General features: G+C 36.8%; 2 protein-coding genes across 4 annotated transcripts in view; both read right to left on the bottom strand.

Moving 5' to 3' along the window:
• Positions 1-12,964, bottom strand: part of PPP4R3B (protein phosphatase 4 regulatory subunit 3B) — a 62,272-nt gene extending 49,308 nt beyond the window's left edge. The window contains exons 1-2 of one of the 2 annotated variants that reach the window (XM_090281313.1): positions 12,591-12,964; positions 11,279-11,334 (exon numbers count right to left, since the gene is read on the bottom strand). In XM_090281313.1, coding sequence (XP_090137439.1) covers positions 11,279-11,334; positions 12,591-12,732 — 198 coding nt within the window. In that variant the 5' untranslated portion in view covers positions 12,733-12,964. The remainder of the gene's footprint in view (positions 1-11,278; positions 11,335-12,590) is intronic. The other variant, XM_090281312.1, reaches the window with a different exon arrangement.
• Positions 12,965-18,651: 5,687 nt separating this feature from the next.
• Positions 18,652-26,102, bottom strand: part of PNPT1 (polyribonucleotide nucleotidyltransferase 1) — a 45,543-nt gene continuing 38,092 nt past the window's right edge. For both annotated transcript variants that reach the window (XM_090281314.1, XM_090281315.1), the window contains exons 25-28: positions 25,995-26,050; positions 24,671-24,749; positions 20,023-20,070; positions 18,652-18,931 (exon numbers count right to left, since the gene is read on the bottom strand). In XM_090281314.1, coding sequence (XP_090137440.1) covers positions 18,773-18,931; positions 20,023-20,070; positions 24,671-24,749; positions 25,995-26,050 — 342 coding nt within the window. In that variant the 3' untranslated portion in view covers positions 18,652-18,772. The remainder of the gene's footprint in view (positions 18,932-20,022; positions 20,071-24,670; positions 24,750-25,994; positions 26,051-26,102) is intronic.

Here is a 26,102-nt window from a genome sequence, read left to right on the forward strand (position 1 = left end):
TAGAAATATAATATTAGTATAGCAATATGTTTAAAAACATATGCTAAAATAGAAATAAGGACCATGGAGTTCTGGCCAAGATGGAGACGTAGGTAGACATGCTGCATCTCCCTCCACAACTAAGAAGGAATTACAACTAAGTCAAGGCTAAAAAACAAACAAACAAAAACACAACCACCAGAAGTACCAGAAAATCGAATTGCATTGAAGTCCAACAAATGAAAAAATAAAGAAGAAATAGGCATCCAGACAGGCAGGAGGGGTAGAGCCAGGGCAGAGAGGACGTGGAGTGGCGGTGGCAGGTAGTGGCTGTGGCCAGTGGTCTAAAAAGCAGTCATATATTTTCAAGGTAGAGAGGGAAACCTGGGAAGCAATCCCAGTCCAGGACCAGACCATGCAGTTCATGGTTACAGCCCCAGGGAAAATGGAGCCACATTGCTTCTAACTGTGAAAACCAGTGGAGGCTGGGGCAGAGGAAGAAACTGCCAGTCTCTCAGCAGAGTCTGCTTGTTTAGAGGGGCCCCCATAGTCCTAGAATGTCCACAAACCCACTTACTCTGGAACCATCACTAAGAAACAGCTAGAGGGGTGCCAGTCACAAATGGAAAGAGGGAGAAGTGCCTGGAAAAGGGGCAAGTGCTGAGCAAGCAGCATTGTTCCCTCTCAGATCCCTCCCCCACATACAGCACCACAATGCGGTGAAATAGGTGGCCCTGCACTGATGAATAACTAAAGTTCCGCCCCTTACAACGTAACAGCTGCGACAGCTCTACCTAAGACACAGAGGCAAACACGTCCAGTATTCCCTCACTTATCGCGGGTATTACATTCTAGACAGCCCCCCACCCCCAGTGATAGGTGGAAATCCGTGAAGTAGGAACCTTACATTTATTTTAGTATTTATATATATATTTTAAGGCTTTATAAACCCTTCCCACACACTTACAAACCGTTCCCAGTCCCTTATTAACCTTTTCCACACTTTTGTAAACACTACTTATGTTCTTAAACATATTCTAAACTTAAACCTACGTAACTTTAACAACATATGTATATAGTACTGCACAATCCTGCGATATAGTGAAAAATCCACAATAAATAAGTATAATATTGAAAAAAATCCCGTGATACAGTGAGGCCGCAATAAGTGAACTGTGATATAGAGAGGGGCTATTGTACGGAAAGCTGTCAAGATGAGGAGACAGAGAAGGATAGCCCCAAAGATGAAGCAGATTAAGGTTCCAGTGGGAGAACTGAGTGACGAGGAAATAGCCAACCTAACAGATGCAGAGTTTAAAACACTGGTGATAACAATGCTCATACACTTGACAGACAAGATTAAGTACGACAAACCAATAAGGGAAGAAATGAAGTCTATGCTAAGTCAAACAAAGGAAAATCCACACAAAACCAGTGGTGAGGGGAAGGAAACCACGGTTCAAATCAATGATTTGGAACATAAGGAAGAAATAAATAGTCCACCACTACAGAACGGAGAAACAAGAATTGAAAAAAAACAAGGAGAGGCTTAGGAACCTCTGGGACAACTTTAAATGTGCCAACGTCCAAATTATAGGGGTGCCAGAAGAAAAAGAGGAAGAGCAAGAAATTGAAAACTTATTTGAAAAAATAATAAAGGAAAACTTCCCTAATTTGCTGCAGGAAATAGACATACAACTCCAGGAAGCACAGAGTCCCAAACAAGCTAGACCCAAAGAGGATCACACCAAGACACATCATAATTAAAATGCCTAAGGTTCAAGATAAAGAGAGAATCTTAAAAGCAGCAAGAGAAGAGAGTTACCTATAAAGGGGTGCCTGTAAGACAATCAGTTGATTTCTCAAAAGAAACTTTGCAGGCAAGAAGTATTCAAAGTGATAAAAAACAAGGACCTACAACCAAGATTACTCTATCCAGCAAAGTTATCATCTAAAATGGAAGAGTAGATAAAGTGCTTCCCAGTCAAGGTAAAACTAAAGGAGTTCATCATCACCAAGCCCTTATTACATGAAATGTTAAAGGCACTTATTTAAGAAAGAGAAGATCAAAATTACAAACATTAAAATGACAACAACTATCAACGAGAGAGTCTAAAAAATAAAACTAAAACAAACCAAGCAAATGACCAGAATAGTAACAGAATCATAGGTTTGGGGAGCATTTGCAGGGTTATCGGTTGGGAGCGGGGAGGGGAAAGAAGGGGCAAATGGTGCAGCGATTAAGAAGCATAATTGGTAGGAACAAAATAGACAGGGGATGTTAAGAACAGTACAGGAAAGGGTAAACAAAGCCAAAGAACTGATATGCACGACCCATGGACATAAACTAAGAGGGGGCAGGATTGATGGAGGGAAGGGGGGTACTGGGTGGAGGGGAGCAAAGGGAAAAGAAATTAGGACAACTGTTAGCAGCATAATAAATAAAATATATTTAAAAATAGAAATACAGGTATCCCCCATATAACATGGTACTTCTATAACATGGTTTCGCTCTAACATGGTTAAGAGAATCAGGGAAAACTCCTGTAAAACACAAAATTAGGGAACTCTCCATATAATACTGAATGTGATGAAAGCTTTGAAGAGCAAAAGATAACTCACTTTAAATTTTTCATTCAAGTGCGTACTTCATGTCAGATTACTCTAAAAAGTGTAAAGAAAGGCCTAGACTTAGCCAAACAGTTAAGAGTCATATTTCTGAAACAAGGATCCTAGCATTGAAAGGAGCACAAAATTTAAGAGAGAACTTCAGAAGTGCTTAGCACCATATAACCAAATTTATAAAGATCTGTCAGCTAAAAACAAGCAATCTCAAATAACAGGTTTTTTGCAAAAAGTAGAGCATAGAAATCAAGATGATAAAGTTCAGAGGATGAGGATATTTGTCAAAAAGAAAACGCTTTGGGTTAATGGAGCTTGGTAGTGATGATGAAGAAAACATTACTTAATTCATATTAATATGTAATACTTTTGATGAAAATTGCTTTAATAAAGATATTTCTCTTAATTATAAAAATATAACAATATGTTTTTAAAATTTTTGGAAACTAACCCCCCTTTTTGTACTAGTTCTTTGTTCATATAACATGGATTTGCACAACACAGAATTTGTTATGAAGCTAACAACCGTGATATATGGGGGTTACCTGTAAAAAAGTTTACATAAGATAAACAGTACATTAAAATGTTTGAATTATAATGTCTCCATACCATTATTAGCATTTTAAGGCACAATATACACTTAGGGCACAGTATACTCACAAATGACAGTAGACACAAATCCATATTTGACATCATTGTTAAATTCTAAGCTTTTTGGGAAGGGTAACTTCCCAAAGATTTATGTATCATTGTTTCTGCTTTGTCACTTGGCTGACAGACCAATTACACTAGGAGTGTAACTGTCAGTTTAACCATTGCCTTGTTCATTTGCACTTACATTATTATTATCACCCTTTTTTAAGGCACTTGTTTATTTTGTTAAGGTTACAGGTTAGTTTAAGTTGGAAAATATCTGTAAACTGTTATCTGCATAGATAGGCTACAATAATTCATAATAGGTGGGGAACTCTTGTCATGGAAATGTTCCTCTTCTCTCAGAATACCAGAACTGTTTTTGACTCTTGACACCTGACTTAATTAAATATTAGCAGAACTCAGTTTCTGAAAATGGGTTTCTTCTCAAATACCAAAGCTTCATACTATGCATTCGACTTTGGAGATCATTAGTACAAGAGAATAAAATTCAAAACCCTTAATCCAGGCATCCAAGGCCTTTTCAGTTTTGGTTCCAATCTATCTTCTAAGAGAAAGACCAGGTAAGCAGCAAAGTCTGAATTAAGGTAACTGAGTCCTCTTCATTATCGTTTCTTTTGTTCTCTTATTCCCATTCCTAAAGGAAACTCTTTTCCCTAAACCAGTCAAATCCCAGAAACTAAATGGGAATCCTTTTTCAATGCAAAGAGGATTGACTTTGGGACATGGTTAAAATACAGATTCCTATGCCGACTCTGGTCACAAATCTGGACTAAAGCCCAAGAATTCTTATTTTTTAAAATCCTCACCTGAGGATATGTTTACTGATCTCAGAGAGGGAGGGAGGGAGGGGCCGGAGAGGGAAACAGGGAGAGGGTGGGAGCGTGGAGAGACAGACAGACATCGACTGGTTGCCTCCAGTACCTGGGTGAACCCACGGTCTTTTGGTGCACAGGATGATACTTCAATCAATTGAGCTACCTAGCCAGGGCAAGGATTTTTATTTTTAATAAGGGTCTCAGCTAAGTAAAATCTGAGAACCTGACCTAAGTGTTCTCTAGTTCATGAACAGAGGATCAGGAAGTGCTATCAGAGTACGCACCTTCCAGTTCTATGTATCTACTCCAAGTGGGTGACAAATCCCATCTTTCCTTCTCCACCTTCTCCCAGCCTATTGTCTCAGTTGAAAAAGATACTGGAAAGAAGCACTCCTTAGAATTGCTCATTTCAAGTAGTATAAAAGCTCCTAGAGGAGCAGAGTTGGCATGAAAATATGTAAAACAGAATGAAAACTGTCAAACAGCAGGGTTTCCTACATATCCAAAAAGCCAAGATACAGCCAAGCTCAGTTTTTCACAGTAAGGTATGTTTTCTACCACTGCGCTTTGTGATATATTTGTGGGATGTTATTAATGCCTCTGTTTAAACCAAGAGAGGCTGTGAGGTTTTTTCCCCTATACTAACTAAAACAATTAATCACCACTATGTCCCCATGGAAAACAGATTTAAAGTGAGCTTACAGGGAGAATAGAAAAAATACAGTTGTATTTGGTCTGGTCCTTTAAAAAAAATAAGAAAGGTGATTATGTTCAAGCTCAGGATGGGAGTAATATATGAGCCAGAGAAACCTGACAATTAATTTTTACCAAGCCAGGTTTTCACAATGTATTACAGTATTATTTTAAGAAATTGTTATTTTCAATCTTATATATTCAATATACATTATTGAGCCATATACTGTTTAAATCGGAGTTTCTTAATCCAGAGTCTAAAAGATGCTTTAAAGTTGTATCATCTCTTTTGGGTAAAGGGTCTCCAGTTTTTAATATCATATTCACAAACCCATCTGTATTTTTTCTATCCTCCCTGCAAACTCACTTTAAATCTGTTTTCCATGGGGACACAGTGGTGATTAATTGTTTTAGTTAGTATAGTGGGAAAAACCTCACAGTCTCTCTTGGTTTAAGTAGAGGCATTAATAACATCCTCAAAATATATCACAAAGCACAGTGGTAGAAAACATACCTCACTGTGAAAAACTGAGCTTGGCTGTATCTCGGCTTTTAAAAAAAATCTAATAAACCAATGGATTAATTGTTGGTTTCAGTGTACTTCTCTGGTACTGATTCACTTCATTAACATGAATAAATCCAGAGTCATGAAATATCTGAAACACTACAGTTTGCCAGACCAAGCTTATCTCTGCCTCTATCAACTCTGACAAAATTCAATACAGATGGAGCTGAAGTTTTCCAAAAGGAATTATTTTTTAAAAAAAGGAAAGTAGAATATCAGGTTTACTGAATTTGCAGTTGCAAAATCAATTTTAAAAGTCTGAAAATGAGTGAGTTTAACCAGACAGACAATGTAGCATATAACTCTAGTAGTTCCTAATAGTTAACCTAGTCCTTCTGAGATGGTTTTTAAAATATAGTATGGTAAAACATATAGTCCAAGATAGACATGACTACTTATAAACAGTAGTAATATTTTCTCCTCCCAAAATCTGTGATATATTTGAGTATGAGTGGAATAATCCTCAACTAGAATTAGGACCTGAGTACAACTTAAAGTTTCACTGTCCACTATGTCTGTGACTTTCGTCAAAGCATGTCATCTCTTGATCTTTTTCTCATTCGGAGGGAGGAAAATGCTGCCTACATTGGATTACAAAATTGTCATGAATATAGTTCTCCTATTGAGTTTACGTGTCAGATACTGTACTAAACTATTTTTCATACATTAATTCACAACTATTCCATAAGGTAGAATCTTGATTTAAAAGATGACTTTCAGAGGGAATTTGTTCAAAATCACCTATGTAGCTAGAAATAAAATTAAACCCATGTGCCTACTACTTGCCACATTATAAATGTGAACAAATTCTAAAAAAACCCCACAAAGTTCTTAACAACTTTGTTTCCCAAGCTTTGCCACTATGGCATTTTATTTATCTAGGCAACTCCCTAAAACCGTAAGAAAGACCTGTCTCCATCTGATTCCCAAGATTCTTCCTTGGTGCCATTCCAAACTACCACCTAGAACCACACTTCTACCCATCACCGCACCCATCATTCAAAGCTAATCATCCATGTCCTCTATTCATGCAGAGTGAACTCTATTCATTACAAATTCATGTTGTCATTTTAATGCAGCATTCAAGATTGTAGAAAATCTCATTCTCCTGTGTATACTCATTAGTCCATTCTGCACAATGACTCTCAGACTAATTCCCAATATTCTCAATTTTAATGGATTTTTGTTTTTTGTCCATTAAGAGATATAATAAATATATGATCATTTTCATTCACACCTTCATCTCAACAGACATTCTTCTAATCCAAACCTAGAATATTCTGTCTTTCTCTTGCAGGATATAGAACAAACATTTGCTGACTGATTAGCTGTCCTTCCCTTACCAAAATTCTGATTCTGTTCTTCCTTGGTTTGAAGACAACACATTTTCCTGTTTTTATAGTTTTTTCCAATTACTTAATCTTCCTCTTAACTGAATGTCCTGTCAATTCTATCTTCAACATGTATTTCAAATCCATCCGTCTCTTTCCATCCCCACTTCCATCACTGCTAACTTGATTCAACATTATCTCTTCCTTGGATCATGCTGTGCTCTCTTAACTAGTATCCCATCCCAGTTACTGGTGCTCTTTAATACCACAGATTGATGTTACTATTTTGGATCATGTCATTCCTCTACTGAAAATGTTTCAGAAACTTTCAAATGCACTTATAAAAATCCAAACTAAAGATTGTGACCAATCCATGAGCATCGATCAACCATCTATTATCGGATGAATGAATTAATGTGGACAATTCAGCCAGGCTGTCTTAAACTGTTCTTTCAATTTATATCTATGTACTCTCTTAAAGGAGGTCTCTTCTTGCAGCTATAAATATCATTTAATGATTCTCAAATTAGAATCTCCTGCAACAAACTTTTACTGTATTTTTAGTCCCAGATGCTCATTGTAATACCTTTTCATGTTAAAAATCACTTCAAAGCCTAAATGAAAAATAAAAACAAACAAGGCACAGTATATGGTGTGCTGCCATTTATGCCAATAAAAGCAATATCTGTGACTGAGTGCATATTTGTTTACATATGCATAAAACCTCTAGGAACATATACAAGAAACTGGCAACACTGGTAGCCGCTAGCAAAGAAAACTGAATGGACTCCATGGTTGGAGAGACCTCACCAAATACTGTCTGAATTGTTAACAATGTGAATGTATTACTCACCTAAAATAAATCTGTAACCAAATAATTAATGTAAACGTGCTTTGTTCTTAACTTTCCAGTTTCTTGAGAGAACCATCATTTTCCTGGTCCCAAGATTCATATATAATCATTCACCAAATCTTCCAGTACTTTCTTGAAAATATACTGGAGCTCTGTTCCTTCTTTCTGTTTACTACACTGAAACAGACTTTCATTTTCCTGTATCTGAATTATTGCAAAGGACTTGCTACCTAAAGCTCTTGCTTACCTCAGCACTCCCAATTCATTATTCATGACTTTGCCATACTCGCTTCCTAAACAGAGTATCACTTTCATCACGTTAGGTTCCTACTCAATAACCTATGACAACTCCCTTTTGTTTAGCAAATCAAGCTGTCAGATAAGAAACCTAGGCTGCAAATAGACTTAATACTATTTATATCAGGTGTACTATTTCCTTCCCTATCACAACACCTACCACCAAGGAGTGAAGTTTTTCTTAATGATTCTGGCTGAAATCAATCTCTCCCTTCTCTAATTTTCTACTGCTCAAGTCTGTGGAATACAAATTGCTTTTTATAGTATTTTGTGTTGTATTTATTGTGTTTTGTTATACAGCACAAGTTGCTTTTCACAGCATTTATGTTGTATTTACAGTCTTTTGTTATACAGCACATACCTGCTGTTATGTAGTCTTGGTCATGAAATGTAACCTTTCTGTGCCTTGACTTATCTGTGAAATTCTTTCGTGGCCTTTTAATGAAGATGAATTAAAACACTTTATTATCAGCTTGTATTATCATTCTGTAATTGTTTCACCTGTTGTCTTGCTTCCCAATAAAACCAAGGTCAAGAACTTCATTATATTTCCTAATTTTTAACACATTGTTATATATAAAAGGTACATATCCAAGTGACTCTATCAAGGTCAGTAAGGCTGGGTCTAAACGACTTAAAATTTAGGCATATGTATCAGGCACTTTTTCATATTCTACTGTATAGTCATTCTCTTCTCTTTTCAATGTGTGTATTGGCTTCTTCCCATTAACTACTTCAGTTATTGCCCACAGTATGCAAGAAAGTGATGTAAATCGTGATAATCTACTAATATTGAGTATTTGACATTCAACTCAACTTTCTATTTTGAACATACAATTCACTGCTTAGCTCATTTTAAACTGTAATGTAAAAAAAAGAAATGTTAAATATTCCTTTCTGAATTTATTCAATGTATTTTAGTAATGGCATATAAATGTTTCATTCATTCAATTATTTTTTTAAAACACGCTAATGATCAATATACTTCATATAAATTTTGGAAACATAATTTTCTGGACTAATTTATTGAATAACTTAAATGACATTCTAAAAAAGTTAATTCTAATGAACATAAAAAACAGCAATGTGTTTGGAAATCCCAATTTGTGTAACTTGGTTAAAAGTGAAACTTAAATAAGATTTTGGTGAAAATATGGAAAATCATATCTATTACAAAGAAACTAAGTTTAACACATCCCTTCAATGGCTCTCCGATTTCTATAAGAAAAGTGTACTCAATTTAAACAAAAATAAAAACAAGTGACCCCCATTTACACAGGTTTATCATTCTTACATACAAGTTTTTCCAAATTATTCTTATTGCCAAAGAATTAAAAAAAAAAATACATTTTTATTGTTGTTCTATTACAGTTGTCCCAATCTTTCCCCCATTGCTCTCCCCTGCCCCGCCCCCCAGTTTTCTTAAACTTTAATGTCATTTTTTTAGAAGTACCTCAATTAGAAAAAAATATCTAAAGAGCCCAATAGTATGTTATTTGAATGTGATTACAGAAATATTTTCCTAACAGCATAACAATTTTTAAATATGTATTTTTTTCTCTAACACTTTAATTTTCTAGCAGAGTAACATTACACACAAAACTACATCCTAAAGTTTCTGAAAAAAACCACTGTGCATTTTTGGACTAATGTTGGGGGACTATTTTATACACAAACCTCTGCCATTATGTGATCTTCTCAAGAGCAACAACAGCCAAAGGATCTTGTATCCTCATTTGAGAAAAATCCATATTATAACTAATTTGTGGGGAATCACATTTCAGACCACAGTTCCTGAGAATTGTATATTCATGAAGATAGGAAAAAATAATCACAAAATATTAGCATTTTTCACCCCAACAAATAAGCAAGCTAACAAAAAAAATTGTTAAGTGGCTGTCTGGCAAAATTCAGTGCAAAGAGAGTCTGGTTGACTTAGAAATTAAATTTACTTAAATGTCTATGGTATAGAAACATCTTCAGGTGTTCAAAACAGGATAAATGTTTAATTTGATTTTCCATCAGAAAGGACACACAACATTTTCTAAGACGAGGAAAAAAACCTATTAATTGAATACTGAAACTTAAAAATATTTCAAAAACTGATTAAGAATATACTGCATACACAAAACAATAACTGTTTTACAATAAGACTTTTACTAATAATGCGTTGTGCAACAGACATAGTTTCATCCCTCCAACAGGAAGTATTTGTTTCTGGGTATCCAAAATTTCATTGGCCTTGAAGAAAATAGGAATCGATAATGTAAATATAATCTAAATATAAATTATCTTTCCCTTCAAAAATATCTGCTATATTCACTTGACTCGCAGCACACACACACACACAAATCTGGAAATAATCCAAATGTCTAACAGGAATATATCATACATCAGAATACTGTACAGTATGTTTTTTTTTTAAACAACTAGATCTACATCGTTAACATGAACAAATCTCCAAAATAATGTTGAGTGAAAAATGAAAGTTGCAGAATACATGTAAGAGTACGAGATCAATAGTATAAAGTTTAAAAACACACAAAAGACTACATATTATTCATGGATACATACATATGCAGAAAAGGTATAAAAGCATGTACAGAAATAATACACATCAACTTCAGAATAGTGGTTACCTATAGGGAAGATAGAGAATGGATAGAATGAGATGGGTACAAAGGGGGCTTTAACTCTACCCATAATGTTCAAAATTACAAAAAGATTTGAAACAAATACAGTATGTTAACATTGTTCAACCTGGTGGTGTTACACAGATACTCATATTATTCTCTGTACTTTTCAATTTTGAAATCTTTCATAATAAAAATGAAAACATTCACAGAATAAAGGTTGATTCACTGCTGCCATTTCCAAATTAAATAATTTGGTACACTAAAACACAACACAAGTTTTCTTTTCCCAATAAGACAATAAATATAAACATAAAACATTACATAATTGACAATGTACACTTTTGTGAAGTATCACTGATCATTATATTAAAAATTTACAACAAATAAAGAAGAGGATTTAAGTGTTTCTACTTCAAAACTCTACCTTTGCTTGAGTCAAAGGATCTAATTTCACACCACAAACAGGCTTTCCTTGCTTTAAAGAGTACCCTTTGAATTTTCTTGTATGCCATTTCCCTTAAATGTAGTTGAGAATAAAAGGTTTAGTGTACAGGGCAAAGCGGAGACCTGGCAGGTTAAATAAGACTAACGAATACATTGTATTCTAATATAAACTAACAGTGACTCAATTCAAAGATAAATTATTGCCAGTACATAAACTTTCACTTTTCAGTTTGAAACTTTTAATCTGCAAGGGAAATATATATGGTCTGTAACTTTGTTTACCGAACATGTTTTTCTTGTCAGGAAAGCTTTCCCATCTTTGTCAGATTAAATACTTCCTTGATCACAGATGAAGTCTTTCAAATTAAAGATAAACAACTACTTGCCTGTTGTTTCTGATATGCAGTGTTTGGATTTATCTTTGATTCCAAGAGTAGTGATCCTGAAAGATAAAAAAATAGTATCTGTAAGTTTCAATTTATAAAACCCTGAACAAAAAAAATCAGAGTTCACATTAAAAAAAGAAATAGAACGTTTCATATTCTCTTTACTCAGCTAAACACCTAAACTAATCAAATGTACTCTAATTCATCTTTAATTTAGAACATATTATCCTATCCCCAGAAACCCTGAAAAGAAAAACAAAATCCATCTAAGGCAAACATTTAGACCAAGAATATAAGGAGACTTGATGACTATTAAAGTTTTATTGAAATAAAATTTTAAGGTCTAAATGACCGCTTGAAGCCAAACTCTTCTTAACAGTTATTTTATTGCATTTCCAATTTAACAAATAAAACATATTATGAACAACCACAATAGGGATCTAAGTACACAAAGTACATAATTGCATTTATCCTTTTCTCCTTAAGAACAAAAGGACACAGCATGTAGAAATAAATGTCCAAGATTCCTAGAAATAAGAGAAAGTACGAAAGTACAAAATACGTCAAGAATAAATCTAAGATAGCTATTTTTCCATTATGGGCACATAGTTTCAGATTACAAGAAAGGTGTTTTAATTACAGCTCTACGTTTCAAGATTTAAAAATACTTCACACATGACTGGTACAATATATCAAGGAATACAAGTTTGCTCTCTGCTTCGATGTCCTAACTTGTTTAGGTTGTAAAGAATCCACAGCACCCCCACAAAGGTAGCCTGGAGGGATCCCAGACTCAAGACATATGTGCTTGTGCGTGCATGTATCGTGACAACAGTCTGTAATAACCCCGGGCTTTAAAAGGTGCGTTTTGGTTTTCCCCAGCACCTGTCCACTGTGGCAACTGGGGCTCGTTGGGAAAAACAAAAAAGTCAGAAAAGTTTCACTAAACCTTTTATACCAGACACACAACAGACAAAATAAAAAGAGAAAGGAGGGTCTGGTCCCTAAAACGACTACAGATCAATACCTTGTCCCTCAGGAGCTTCCTCCCTTCTCGTTCACACTCTCCCCTCTCCAAAAGAAAAGACTGGAGAGGAAGGGGTCAAATCCTGAACAGAAATAGGAGGCGGGGGAACAGAGTCGGCGTCTGACCGAGGGTAAATGCGGACAAAGCAGAGTTTGTTTTCACCCTACAGAAGTGCAGGAACAAAACCAATGAGTTCTACCCGGAGGTGGTAGTAAGAGTATAAACCCCAGGGCTGTGCCCGGCCTGGAAGGATTGTTCCCTCTCCTGCCGTCTCAATAACCTTACCGTCGGACTCTGCCCGAACTAGCAGCGACATCCCCTTCAGCTCCTCCACGTAAGTGGAAGAGACGTGCCCGGTGCCTCGGTCGTCCCATTGCCGGTCTTCATTCAGAGTATAGACCTTTACTCGTCGCCGCGTATCCGACATTGTGGCTGCTGTCCCCACAGCTCCGGCCGCCGCCTCCACGTTTACCTCGTCCGCGACTCTCACTCTTGAGAGACTGTAGAGGTGGCGGCGGCGGCGGCTTCGGAGAGGCCCAAGTTCACCATGGCTCCCAAGGTTCAGCCGCGGGAAAGGGCAACACGAGCCACCGACACCTCTAGGGCCAGAGTCCTGGTTCTCTCTCACTTCACTCTTCCCCACACACCCACCCTCCCCTTCCTTTGCCCCACCCCCCGGAGCTCGCTTGCTCTCCCGCCGCCGCCTCCGCCGCCGTAACTACTACACACCCGCCATCTTGTAACCCGATTCTCTCTGCCTTTCTCTTCCTCCTCCAGCAGGTTTGCACGGGCTGTCCTAGCAGGGGCTACGGCGGCCGTCGAGGCCAACTTACAGTACCTCAGCCTTTCCTCGCCTTTCCGGGCTAGCAGTACTTAGCGTTCTCGCGAGGCGAGGTGCTGAACTGAGGTGGGAGGATCTAAGTGCGAGTTCTTCCTCTCTCGGCCACGCCTGCTAGCGCGGGATCTCGGCCGACTAGATGGTTATCGCGATTTCTCGTCCCTGCTGGAGACGCGAGACCTTCCTGAGTAGGGGGCGAGAACTGAGTCGTGGATTTCGCTTCGTCCGGTTGCTGGGTGCACCCGGCGTGTGACGAGTTTTGGGATCCACCTCTGAGGAAAAGGCAAAGCAAACCTGGGAGGTACGCATTCTTGGACTGGACTAACCTTGAGCAAGAAGGAAGATGTGCTCGCATTCCTTAGTGGAAGCTCACTCTGTCAGCCTTTGAGAGAAAAATAGTTGAGACCGCTTTTTTTGTGTGTGAAGACGTGGGAACTTTTGAGTCTTTTAAGGCGACCCGAAAACTACTAAAACTCGTTTGGGAATCTTACAGTTCAGCGTGTTGACAATTTCCTATTTCCCGCCAAAGCGTTTCACTCTTAGGTTTTTTGGTAGCTGGCCATCGAAAAACATACTTGCCGCTTCATGAAAATACAGTGCTTCTAACTGTGGTTGTAAACTCGGAAAATAAGTCTCCAGATAAGTTTAGGGAACTGGTGGGGAGCTACCTTTCTAAAACACCCAAGAGCATTGTTTTGCTATTTTTGAGTTTTTCTTGTGGGCATTTCTTGTGTTATCTATCGGGAGGTCTTTTGCACTGGATAAGCGAAGGAGGAATTGACGTTAGTTGTCAAACAGTTGTCAAACATAGCACTGGCAGTCGTTTATTTTAATCTCCGTTCATTCTTGGTAAAATCCTTTTATTCGTTTTTTAAGAGTCCCAGCTTGTTCAACTGCCAATTCATTTACAACCCATTACTAGCTTGAAAAGTGAAAAACAGGCGAGATGCACTTGTTGACGGCAGGGCATCTTGGGAATTGTAGTCATTACTTAATGGCCTTGTCAAAACGTGCTTTTGTTTTGGCTAGTTCTTCTGTGTGGACACTCTTCAGCGGCACACTGAAACAAGAAACGTTTTACACAGAGCAGTAACCAGATTAAAAAAAAACAATTCTAATTTCAAAATCTAGATATACAGGATTTTTAACTTAAAGAGGGCCCCAGAAATTGTACTTGAATTAAGTTATGCATAACAATAGAACTCATTAATTGCTATGATGCATGTGGAAAAATGCATTTTGAGTCTAGAGAAAATAACATTTCTGTCTTGGGTCTGAGAGAGCTTCACACAGATCATTTTGAGGCTGATGTTAGAGGATCCTTGGAGTGGGAGTTTGGCTTGCAAAGATGGTCAAGGTTAAGGGGACAGAGTAAACAAAGTGATAATTGTCTGTCCCAAATAGTGAAATCTTGATTATCCAGTCTTACTTAGTCTCCAGCTTCCTTGATCAAGCACCCCAGAAATCTAATGCCAAATGTAATCCTCTTGCTCTTGCTACTACATGCCAATTTATTATTTGAATTCCTTCAGTGTGTAATCTCTTTCCTCCCTTACTACGCCAATTAAATCTCAGGTAGATTATGCTGAGATTTAACCCTCTGAAAAAATTTGCTTTAGCTTAACTTGGGTTGTTTTTTTTATCTCTTGATACCAAGACATATTCTCTTCCATTTTCACGCCTACCACCCTAATCTTGACTCTTATAACCCTAAAATTTTGTATAAGCCTGTTAAACTTTCATATGATCTCGGTGTCTGCGTTCTTGCAAGTAACCAAGCATATTCCTGCTTGAGTAAATGCTTTGAAAATAACACCTTGCACTGGCCATCTCCTCTTGTTTTATATTTTTAAGTAAAATTTATTTCTGGTGAAGAACAGGCACAAGATTAAGGAGTAAAAGACTGTGAAATGAAAGGCTGCTCTATATTCTAAACTTAACAAGTGAAAATTAAGTTATTAGTCCCTGTATCTGGAATTCTTTCCAAAATAGCTGTACATCTTCCTCCACTTTATTCCAGTCTGCTCAAATGTTACCTACTCAGGCCATTATGGATTATTTTATCTAAAATTTCACCTTTATTACTCTATACTCTTATCCAGTTTTTTCTTTAAAAAAATATCAGAAATGGGGGTACCTATGGAAGAGGTCTTTCTGCAAGGAGGTGGGGCACGGGGAGGGGGGAGTGTTACCAATTACTAGGAGGTATGAGCCACATCTGCAAGCCCTGAGGATACAGGTTGTCTACAGAGTTCAAATTCTCATGAGCACCCATCCCATGTTTCAAAGCTTCAGGCTTTCCAAACTGCCTTAACTGCATAGCAGACTCACGAAGGCTGAGCATTCAACTATCTTTAGACCTCTGCAACTGTCAAACCCCACCTGTTTTCACACTGCAGGAAATAGGGCCTCTCTGTGAAGCTCCCATCACTACCTAACATTTTACAATATATACTTATTTACTGTCAGTTTCCACTCACTAGTATGTGAGCATTGGAACTTTGGTTTTGTGTAGTGACGCACCTCTACACACAAGTGTTAGTGTTGAATAAATGAATGCTGTGACTGACTGAACTGTACTAAGAAAGATACTGATATTCCTACTACTATTTTAGATCCAGAAATTCAAGATAATCTATAAGGAAAGGAAATATGATTGTATAAAAACTAATTTATGAGAAGGGTGGTGTCAATAAAAAGAATATGAAGGAAAATGTAAGTACCAATATTGCACTAACTACCAAAGGTGGGCATTGCATTTGATTGAGGTATTATAAATTAGAGATTTTAGAATGTAATAGCTCATAGGAAAATGTATTAGAAAATAGGGAAAACTACCAATATATGAATGAAGATAAAAAGAAAAGTTCAGACATTAGTGTAGGCTCTTTGCTTAAGTGGAAATAGGATCCTTTTGGTGGTCTGTGATTAGTGAGCTATTGGTCTCTAGAGTTTTAAGAACTAGCCTCATCCCTGGGTGGTGTGGCTCAGTGGGTTGAGCACTGGCATGCGAACCAAAGGGTTGCCGGTTTGATTCTCAGTCAGGGCACATGCCTGCCTGGGTTGCTGGCCAGGTCCCCCAGTTGGGGATGCATAAGATGCAACCACACATTGATGTTTCTCTTCCTCTCTTTCTCCCTCCCTTCCCCTCTCTCTAAAATAAACAACAACAACAACAAATAGCTTCAGACATCTGGCCAAGATGGAGGCATCGGTAAACATACCTTGCCTTCTCGCACAACGGTAGCAAAAATTACAACTAGACTACAAAACAAATCAAAATCGTGCTGTATGGAAGTCTGACAATCAAGGATTTAAAGAATCCACATTCATTCAGATGTTTAGGAGGGGGAAGAACCAGAGATGCGTGGAGAGGCCTAGAGATGTGAAACGGCTGATTGCACATCCATGTATGTGGTGGATAAAAATCGGGAGGGATACTATATGAAGGAGGGATCCCAGCAGCAGACCAGAACACCAGCCCAGGGTTTCAGAGCCAGGAAGATAAGTCCCCATAAATTCTGGCTGTAAAAACCGGTGGGGGTTGGGGTGGTGGAAGTAAGTGGGATTCTCAAGAGACTCCTCTTAAAGGGCCCACAACAGACGTAGAAATCACACAGAGCCACCCTCTCTGTGATTCGACACCAGGGCAACAGAGGGAAGGGCACCAGTGGCATATGGGGAGAAAGTGAATTGACTGGGAACAGGGCGAATGCCAGGACACAGCTCCCTCCTGGGCAAAACTTGAGGCCAGCAGCGGCATTGTCCCCTCTCCAAGCCTCAGCCACACACAGCCATAGAGTGGTGACATAGGTTGCCTGCCCTTGCGATTACTACAATAGGCCATGCTACTAAGACAGGGCGTCAAAGCAGCTTTACTTAATACACAGAAACAAACACAGGGAGGCTGCCAAAATGAGGAGACAAAGAAACATGGCCCAAATGAAAGAAGAGAACAAAACTCCAGAAAAAGAACTACAGTAAATGAAAGGGAGGTAAGCACAGTATCAGATGCAGAGTTCAAAACACGTTATCAGGATACTCGATCTCATTGGTACTCTAACACTATAAAAAAGATCTAGGCTGAAATGAAGATTACATTAAGTGAAATAAAGAAAAATCTATAGGGAACCAATAGCAGAGGGGATGAAGCTGAGAATCAAATCAATGATTTGGAACACAAGAAAAATGCATTCGCTCAGAAATAGCAAGAAGAAAAAAAAATTCAAAAAAACAAGGAGCGGCTCAGGAACCTCTGGGACAACTTTAAATGTACCAACATTTGAATCATAGGGGTGCCAGAAGGAGAAGAGGAAGAGCAAGAAATTGAAAACTTATTTAAAAAAATAATGACAGAAAACTTCCCTAATTTGGTGAAGGAAGCAGATATACAAATCCAGAAAGCACAGTCCCAAACAAGTTGGACCGAAAAAAGATCTCACAGAGACACATCATAATTAAAATGCCAAATGTTAAAGATAAAGAGAGAATCTTAAAAGTAGCAAGAGAAAAGAAGAGGGTTACCTACAAAGGAGTTCCCAAAAGACTATCAGCTGATTTTTCAAAGGAGAAATCAGGCAAGAAGGGACTGGCAAGAAATATTCAAAGTGATGAAAAGCAAGGGCCTACAACCAAGATTACTCTACCCAGCAAAGCTATAATTTAGAACAGAATGGCAGATAAAGTGCTTCCCAGACAAGGTAAAGCTAAAGGAGTTCATCATCACCAAGCCCTCATTATATGAAGTATTAAAGGGACTTATTTAAGAAAAAGGTAAAAACTATGAACATTAAAAAGACAACAAACTTGTAACTATCAACAACTGAATTAAAAAAAAACAAATACAAAAACTAAGGAAACAACCAGAATAGGAAGAGAATCACAGATGTGGAGCTTATTTGGAGGGTTATCAGCAGGTAGGGGGAAGGGAGAGAATGGGCGGGGGGAGAAGGTACAGAGATTAAGAAACATAATTGGTAGGTACAGAATAGGGGGATGTTAAGAATAGTATAGGAAATGGAGAAGTGAAAGAAATTATATGCATGACCCATGTATGTGAACTAGCAGTGTATTGCTGGAGGGAAGGGGGCTAATGGGGGAAAAGGGGTAATGGTGGAAAAATTGTGACAACTGTAATAGCATAATAAAATATACATTTAAAAGAAAAGCAGCTCAGATAAGCTCCCCCAGCGCCTTACTATATCTGGTAACTGGACTAAAGTAATAGGCACTGGCTTTGAATATGACAAGTTCCAGTTTGTGAAATAGTTGTAGGTAAGTAAAGTTGGGCAAAGAGGTGAGCCATAAGATGACCAAGAGTAAATATGTGGGAAAAGATCCATTATAGTAACAGATGTGATTTATGAGTTAAGTTTTCAGATATTTCAGAATTATAGGAAATAAAGGATAGTAATCTTTCTAAGATGTATAAATGGGTTACTTTTAATAAACTTTTGATTTGTAATTAAATAATAAGGGCATATAGGTAACAAAATAAAAAGTGGCACATCAAAAATGAGCATTTTAATATAAATCATAATGTATTTATATATAAATCTATACATTAGAAGATACTACTGAAATTTTGTTCTACAGACTGTCACTCTAGAATTAATTCTTAAAAAATATATCATGGGGAAGAGTTAGATGATGACTGTGAAACAGATTCTCCCATTACAATACTGCTTCTGTCACTTAGAGTTTTGACAACGGTTGTAGCTGGAGATTGCAGCACTTTTCGAGAAAGCCTCATTCTTCCATCAGCTGGATCACGTCCAAAGTATTTCACCTGTGTTAAAGAAACATTTACTTTTAAAGTTTTTGCACATTGGTTTACATCTAAATTAAAAGACTTAAATTTACAGAATACAAATAAGGCACTAATTAATGTTTTTACTTGTCTGTTGAAAGCATAGCTCATGGCTAAGCAAGGGTGTATGCTAATAAATATAATTTGGTTAAGTAGCGATAAAAAAAAAAAGGAAAAGAGATAGGGCATTATTTGCCTAATTATAATCTGTTAGACTCATCTGTGCCTTCTTATTCTCTCCAGGGCCAGTTCCTACACTAGAAGGATAGTGAAAGTCATGGTGAATAATTCTAGACCAGGGCTTTCTGAGCCTAATTATGCTACAAACTATACAGGATTACGCTTGACCTTAGACAATGAAAGGGGGAAATGTGGCAGTTCTTAAGTCCCTTATGATGTTTAAAAAAACAAAACAAAACACACACACGCACTCTTATACAGAGATATTATGTCTTAGTTCTCATTTTCCCTAGAGGCTACTTGAACAATGAGATTACACACTGGGAATAAATTAGAATCCATAGTTACTAAGATCATGTGTATTAGGCATAATTGCAACAGAATGTAGTATGGCAAAAAAATCACCCAGGCTGGCAATAAGTTCTTTCACCTACTCAAAGGACTGTAAGAAAGGTCAATTTTGTTACCAATTTTAGAACTGAACAACATGGCTTTTATCAAACTCAAAAGTTTTTAACCTCAAGCAGAGTAAAAGCAATTAAAGAGTCTCAACTCCTTAAATATTACACTTCAGATTGTCAACAAAATTACATTTATCAGGGTTCTCATGTCCTGTCTCCAAATCACTGACTGCATATCCATCACTGCCCTGCTCATGCATTTTTAAAAGCTCTCTGGAGAGCTATTCTAACTAAATTGTAAAGTCTTTGAGGAAAGAATGTCTTAAATCCTTACCAAGTCTGTTTATGCAACCCTAAGGTTAAAGAAGAAGCACAACATATAAATAATACAAATCACAAATGCTGATTCAATTCTTTCAGCTTTTCTGAAATAATTGAAAATTCAAGTATAATTTACAATTCTAAGGCTAAAAGGTTGAATACAGGTACCTGAATGTTTTGGCCAACTTCTAATCCTAGGGCGGTGGGATGTTGAATCTGAAAGAGAACATGTTGAATCTATTAGTTGTCATGCATAATTACTTAATATTTATGGTAGTACACATTTTTTTTCCAAGTGGAAAATGGCTTTATTGGTTTTTCTGATTATAAAATTGTAATTATAAAGACTTAAAATAATACAGAAGTATTCACGTGATAGTAAAACTCATCTAAAACCTTTCTACTTGTAAATGAATTATTATTTACACTCCAATGAGCATCTTTTTAAATGTCTCCCTATTTAGTGTGTGTGTGTGTACTGCATTTATAAAACTGGACCTTTCTCAGCGTGTTTTTGTTCAATATGTTGAGGACATCTTTTCATATCAATAAATGAAAAATTACAGTTGAGTATTCAAATGATATAATTTATATAACCAAACCGCTATATACAGTCATTTAATTTGTTTTAAATTCCAGTATTGCAAATGTTAATAATTGGTGAATATAGGTGAAAGGTACATGGGTATTCACTGTATTTTCCAAAATAAAAAGTTGAGAAAAAATAAATCGCAGTGTTGCAAAGATTATGTATTCATCTGCTCTGATTATCCTCTCAGAACAAAAACTTATGTGGAATTCTCAGGTCCAACGCTGCTTGTGCACATTTACCAAATACTTTCCAAAAAGTTTGTCCCAATTTACATTCCTATCAACAGTATGTGAGAATGTCCATTTCTTAGCCACATAGGGAATTTTCAACTATTTGAAAATTGAAAAATTATAACTTTATTTCCATTAAAAAAATTGCTGTAGATATTGAATATGTTGGTTGGGATATTAATCCCACTTCCAGTCATGATGGAGACGTAGGCAAACACAGCTTGTCTCCTTGCACAACCACATCAAAATTACAACTAAAATATAGAACAACCATCACTTAGAACTGTCAAAAATCGAGTTGAATGGAAGTCTGACAACTATGGAACTAAAGAAACCACATCCATCCAGGTAAGAGAATGTGGAGACACAGAATGGGCTGGTCCCACACCCATGAGTGGTGGATAAAAATTCAGGAGGGATATCTTGGGAGCAAGGAGTGCCAGTCCAGCACCAGGCCCCCTAGCCCAGGGTTCCAGTGCAAGGAAGATATGTCCCTACAACTTCTGGCTGTACAAACCAGCAGGGTTTCAGTTGGGAAAGGAACTACTGGGATCCCAAGCAGTTGCTCTTAAAGGGCCCAAACATGAACCTATAATTACTCGCTCTGAGCTCTAGCACTGGGGTAGCAGCTTGAAATGCACCAGTGGCATACAGGGAGAAACTGAAGTATGGTATCAGGGCAACAGCTGAGGGACAGCTTTCTCCCAGACATAAAAACGAGCAGAGGCCATTGTTCCTTTTCTGAGCCCTCCCCACAAAGAGCCACAGAGCCAGCAGGCAAGGGTCATATCTAAGACTCCATCAACCTGGCTAACATGGTTTTCTCTGTCATACCCAACTTTTGGACCCACCCAAGCTGTTAATGGTGGCATTTTCATGTGAATGGCTAGTGTGGACTCAGACTTCACATCTTCATAAATCCTCTCAAGCAACAGTTAGCCAGCAATCCCCCAGCTCCCACGCATCTGGCTATGTGGTCACAGGCCAGGCACTAGCAGCAACCAGATTTGGATCACAGTTTGACTTCACCTGGGAACATCCAAGCCCAGTGCAAGTAGGAGCCATTTGCAAATTGCTTGGTAGCTCATACTGGGTGGCCTCAGGCAGAACACGGGCTGACTGTGGCCTACACCACCTGGGAAACCCCAGAGCCTGTGTACCCAGTGGACAGCTAGAGATCACGCTGGAGCACCACCACCCTGACCCTGCACAGCTGATCCTCTTTGGAGGAAGGAGGCTGGTGGTCAGTGGTCAGACAGTCTTTGTAGCTGACTGGCCAGGGTAAATCCTCCCAATGACCTGCCAACAGCATTCAAGGCTCAACTACAAGAGGAGGGTGTACTCAGCCCACACAAAGGGTGCACCTCGAGAACCCAGCTTGGGTGATAGGGGAGGCTGTGCCACTGGACTCTATAGGACACCTACTACATTAGGCCATACACAAGACAGGGAATCATAGCAGCTCTACCTAATACATAAAAATAAACAAAGGAAGGCTGCCAAAATGAGGAACCAAAGAAACATGGCCCAATGAAAGAACAGATCAAAACTCCAGAAAAAAAACTAAACAAAATGGAGATGAGCAATCTATCAAATGCAGAATTCAAAACACTGGTTATAGGATGCTCAAGGAATATAGGGAGGACCTCAACAGCATAAAAAAGATCCAAGCAGAAATGAAGGATACATGAATAGAAATAAAGAACAATTTACAGGGAATCAACAGAGTACATGAAGCTGAGAATCAAATCAATGATACGGAACAGAAGGAACAAAAAACAACATATCAGAACAACAGGAAGAAAAAGAATTCAAAAAATTAGGATAGTGTAAGGAACTTCTGGGACAATTCAGGCATACCAACATTCACATCATAGGGGTTCCAGAAGAAGAAGAGAAAGAGCAAGAAATTGGAAATCTATTTGAAAAAATGAGATAAATCTTCCCTAATTTGGTGAAAGAAACAGACATTCAAGTCCAGGAAGTACAGAGAGTCCCAAACAAGAGGGATGCAAACAGTTCCACACCAAGACACATTATAATTAAAATGCCAAAGGTTAAAGATAAAGAGAGAATTTTAAAATAAGATTTTATTTATTTTTGGAGTGAGGGGAAGGAAGGAGAAAGAGGAGAGAAACATTGATTGGTTCCCTTTTGCATGACCCCAGCTGGGGGACCTGACCCACAATGCAGGCATAGTCCCGGACCAGGAATTGAACTGGCGACCTTTTGGTTTGCAGGCTGGTGCTCAATCCACTGAGCCACGCCAGTCAGGGCAGGAGAGAATCATAAAAACAAAGAGAAAAGCAGTTAATTTCCCAAAGACAAGTCCCAATAAGACTGTCAGGTGATTTCTCCAAAGAAACTTTGCTGGCTAGAAGGGATTGGCAAGAAATATTCAAAGTCATGAAAAGCACAGAACTACACCCAAGATTGCTCTACCACTATCATTTAGAATTGAAGGGCAGATAAAGACCTTCCTAGATAAGAAAAAACTAAAGGAGTTTATCATCACCAAACAATTATTATATGGAATGTTAAAGGGACTTATTTAAGAAAAAGAAGATCAAAACTATGAACAATAAAATGGCAATAAACACGTACCTATCAATAATTGAATAAAAAAAAAAAAACAAACTAAGGAAAGAAGATGAACAGAGACAGAATCATGGAATAGGGGGGCTTTTTGATGGTTGCCAAATAGTTGGGAGGTTTGGGGCAATGGGTGAAGAGGTGGGGGGATTAAGAAATACAAATTGGTAGTCACAGAATAGCCATAGGAATGTAAAGTACAGCATATGAAATGGAGTAGCTGAAGAACTTAAATGGATGACCCATGGACTTGAACAAAGGTGTGTGGATTGCCTAAGGAAGTAGGAGTTGGTGGGTTGCGGGAAGCAAGAGAGGAAAATTGGGACAACTATAACAGCATAATCAATAAAATATAATAAAAAAATGTTGGCTTTAAAAAATGATTGCTGTCCATGTTCTTTGCTCATTTTCCTATTGATACTCATCTTTCTTACGATCTACACAAGCCCTTTGTAAATATGAAACTTCTTCATATATTATAAGCACTTTTTCTTTAAGTCTTTGCTTATCTTTCAAATTTATTGTAACTTTGATGTATAATTAAAAAAATTATGAGGTCTAATTTTACCAATTTATTTACATTTTTGGATTTGATATGTTGAGAAACATTTATTCAGTCCCAAGATTATTAAACTATTCTAGTCCTCTTTCAACTGTCTCCCATGACCCAATTTTCTTTTTCTTCATCCACGACTTTAAATTAAATTTTTTTTTTTTTACATTTAGCTCCTTGATCCAGATGGGATTTTACTATAAAGAGTAAAGACTGCTTTATGATAACCAGCTGTACCAATACGATTTTATTGAATAATCTTTGATTCTTCCCTGCATGAAAATACAATGTTTATGTTTATCATGTATTATAGCTCCATGTACATAACTATTGTCTTTTCTTTTTTTTTCTGTCTCATGGATTGTCTATTTCTGGGCCAGTAATACAATGTTTTGTTCTCTATAGCTTTATATTTTAATGTATAGTAAAAGAGACACTCGTATTATTCCTCTGCCTCCATAATTTTCTTGAATATTTTCATATTATGCCTATGAACTATAACAAAGATTGAATTTATAAACATCCTAAGAATTATCTTGCCATGATTGGTTGGACAAGAAAAATGGGAAAACAGTGTTCTAACTATTTTAAGTAACTATTAATGTGTTAACTGTAGACACCATTTCACCTCAAAACATTAAAGGGCGTTCATTTCATCACGGAAGGAGAAGCAAATTATCTGTGGTAAACAATGTAAAAACCTTTTTTCAACAGCATCTTTATCATTTTTGGTTTTCTATATTAGGAGAGCAGTGGACAAAGGGTACAGTTCTCATGAACCTATGAAATATCACTATGATTATTGTAAGGCAGTTTTAAAAAGCAAATGCCTTAAAATTTTATTTTTACCTTTCGTTGATCAAGTTGTGAGTTATGAAGTAGAACTGGAGTCATATTTGGATATAGTTTAACCATTACTCCACTGTCTCTACAAAAAAGAAATAGGTCTGGTTAAAACATTAATTATCTATGTATCTACTGATATTCGAACTGTGATTATATTTACATGAGAACAAAGTGAAAAAAATAAAAATATCTCAATACATGATTTTTTAAATTTCTTTTTTCCTCCGGTTCTATTGAGATATATATAAGTGACATGTAACATTGTATTAGTTTAAGGTGTACCACATAATGAATTGGTACATGTTTTGATAATTATTAAAAGTATGATTATCTAAAAGGGATATATTTACTTTTTTCAATTGAAAATACACTATATTTAAATATTTGTGTATCAGAGGACAGAGGAAATATAACAGAAAAATATGCAAAGAAAAACTTTTAGAATATATATATTTTTTCTGTATTTCTCTTCATAATATTTTCCAAAAAATTTTGAAATGACATTAAATATTTTAAGAATTACTGTCAATCTATTAAATAGTGATTTAAGGGGTAAGATAAACTGGGATATTTATTTAAAAATTTCTCTTATTTTCTGTAGTCTAAATTAAGCTATTTGATTTTTTAGTTATCACTTGTGATATTAAATATTTCCATTGCCATTAATAAAACTGATTTCAAATTGCTTTGAATATTCATGCTACATCTGTTCATTTCTCTTTTTCTTAAAAAGGATATTCTGTTCCTTAAAATTCACTCTTAATTTGGTAAAAAAAAGATGCACTACATAGGCATTAAATACAGAAAGAAAGAAAAAGGAAATATTGCTAAGTCTATTTTGGGTTTAACTATTTACTGGGAAAATTAAAAAGACAGGAAATCTGGTTAAACAATTCAGAAAGAAGAATCTATTAATATAATCACAGAACCATTTACTGAAATCTACAAACCAGTGTAGAAAATAAAATTATACCTTAAAATAATTAATGATTATATGGTAACTGATGTATAATCTAACATAATTTCAAAGTAAATAAAGCAAACATATATGAAGTTAACATGGCTTGAATATAAATCTTTAAAAAAATAAGCCCAGTAGGGGGTGGGGGGGGTGCTGGGTGGAGGGTAGCAAAGGGAAAAAATTGTAACTATATAATCAATAAAATATACTTAAAAAAAAAAAAAAAAAAAGAATGGAGGATCAGTGCCAAGGCCAGGTTTATGACTCACATGATGGGACATGTATCCTTCAAATGCAGTTAATTAAATAGATTTATTTTTAAATTAAAAAAAAGAAAAATAAGCCCAGTATATTATTTGGTATTACCTGATTTCAGTTATTGTGGCGGTATATACTGCTCCAAATTCTAATTGCTGCTCTTGCTGTAAGTGCAAAATAAGCCATAAGATTCATTAAGGAAACAACAACAAAAAG

Source organism: Furipterus horrens, unplaced genomic scaffold (genome assembly GCF_987537825.1).
Source record: "Furipterus horrens unplaced genomic scaffold, mFurHor1.1.pri manual_scaffold_6, whole genome shotgun sequence".
Lineage (NCBI taxonomy): Eukaryota > Metazoa > Chordata > Mammalia > Chiroptera > Furipteridae > Furipterus > Furipterus horrens.